Genomic DNA, 2,129 nt, shown 5'->3' with positions numbered 1-2,129 from the left:
CAGGTGGATTAGAATAGAAGTAAGTTAAAGATGAAGGCCAAAGCTGCAGCTGACGTTCATATGTAGATGAAGTTAGCTGCAGTTATGTGTGGGTATTAAATGACGTCAAGGATGGACAGTGTTATGTGTTCACTGATGTGAACAACGTCGATTGTGAATTAAACAATTGTGAATTCTTAAACGTTTTTACAATTTTAAAAATTCCTAATTTTTTTCCTAATCAGGCAGCGAGAACTACTCTAACTGCCAAATTTCTTTAAAAATATATAAATTACTCTTATATTTCATTAATTAATAAAAGTCTGTATTAAATGATTTAACTTAAAATTAATACATCTGCACACAATTAAATCTCATCACTAATATGATTAACAGTATTTTGATCAACAACTCTTTGAATAAATATAAGAACATTTGCAAATAACGAAATCATATTTAAAAAATGTAATACAATATAATAGTTGCAATAATTTGATTCCTCTCTATAAAACTTCAAAGAGCCCAAAGAACGTCCCCAGATTATGAAAAACTTTAAAAGAGGTTAAAAATACAAATTATGAAAAAAAGATCTTCCTTCATGCAAATACTTACAATTGATATAAAAAACACCATAAATAATGATATACCAATTTGTACCCAAATAAAAGTAAATTCCATAGTCATTAATAAGCTGGTAGCAGTACCTAAATAATATTTCTGACTCCATAATGATAAATATACCGAGGTACGGTCTGTATCTGTCTGCAATGTACAAAAAAAGGATGAAGGGAAAAAATATAATAAATTACCACTAAAGTTCAAGTCCTCCTTACATGTCCTACAGTCGAAATAATAAAACTTATGCCCCACATTACTATAGCAAAGAATGAAGCGTATAGGAAAGTCATTAAATCAGCTTCAACCATGGGCCTTGACAGAGTTATAGAACCAAATTCTATCTAAAATAAAATTTAAACTTTTACAATATTCCAATTATATCTTAGTTGCCTTACCATTAGAAATATATAAATATTGGCCAGATTTTTATTCCTCTTGTTTCTTAACATATATTGCAGTAAAGTTAACATTAGAAAATGTACAAACACTATAGCCAATATAATGTAATTGTAGATTATTACAAATTTCTGCACAGCTTTGCTTTAGAAATATAAATTTTATTTTTTTATTAAAATTTAAAAAAAAAAACTCAACTTACAACTCGGTTATAAGCCACCATTGTGTCGCCACTAACACGATTAATAATAAACTTATTAAATAGATTCTATAGACAAATTTAAGATGAGCTTTTCGAACTTCCACCCGAGATAATTTGGTTAATGTCTGCCATTGTAGAGCGGCTAATTGAGCTCTTCTACGACTTTCGAGTTCTATATAATCGGCGTCTAATAAATGCATTTGTATATTGTTTTATTTTTTTTTTATTATTTGAAAACTTTTTTATGTTTTTGGTATTTTCTTTTATATGAAATTTATAAATTTCAAATTAAAAAAAATAATTTTAACAGAGTTTTCGGACCTAAATAATTTGTAATAGATTGATTAATTTTAGATAATCTTAGGTAGATTCTATACTTGACTAAAGGCTAATTTATAGACTAGATTGCAGACTAGTTTACAGAGAATAGTTCATAGACTACACTTTGGACTTAGCTATAGAGTTTAGACTATACTATAAACTAAACTAAACTGTAGACTACAGTTAAGAGTATAGACTAGTTTATAGACTAGACTGTAGATCAGAGTATAGACTAGACTATAGACTAGTCCATAGACTAATATATCTACTAGTCTATAGCCTAGATTATGGACTAGTATATAGACTAAAGTATAACCTAGTCTATAGACTGCAGTATAGACAAGAGTATAGAATATACTATAGACTAGACTATAGATTAGAGTATAAAGTAGTCTATAGAATAGAGTATATAGACTAGTCTATTGACTAAAATGACTAGAGTATAAACTAGTCTAAAGACTAGAGTATATAATAGTCTATAGACTAGAGTACAGAATAGTCTATGGACTAGAGTACAGACTAGTCTATAGACTAGAGTACAGACTAGTCTATAGACTAGAGTACAGACTAGTCTATAGACTAGAGTACAGACTAGTCTATAGACTAGAGTACA

The 2,129-nt window shown here is 28.5% G+C and overlaps 1 protein-coding gene across 1 annotated transcript; it reads right to left on the bottom strand.

Annotated features, from left to right (window-relative positions):
- Positions 1 to 315: 315 nt before the first annotated feature.
- LOC111691245 lies at positions 316 to 1,395 on the bottom strand. The gene is made up of 5 exons (XM_046954217.1): positions 1,196 to 1,395; positions 993 to 1,137; positions 813 to 938; positions 592 to 741; positions 316 to 529 (listed from the first exon to the last, which is right to left on the bottom strand). The coding sequence occupies exons 1-5, from the start codon at positions 1,393 to 1,395 to the stop codon at positions 347 to 349; spliced, it is 804 nt and encodes a 267-aa protein (XP_046810173.1). The 3' UTR covers positions 316 to 346.
- Positions 1,396 to 2,129: the final 734 nt, after the last annotated feature.

The sequence above is a fragment of the Lucilia cuprina genome, chromosome 6 (genome assembly GCF_022045245.1).
Source record: "Lucilia cuprina isolate Lc7/37 chromosome 6, ASM2204524v1, whole genome shotgun sequence".
NCBI lineage: Eukaryota > Metazoa > Arthropoda > Insecta > Diptera > Calliphoridae > Lucilia > Lucilia cuprina.
Note: the sequence above shows the minus strand (reverse complement) of the source record. Positions and strands in the feature narration are given on the sequence as shown.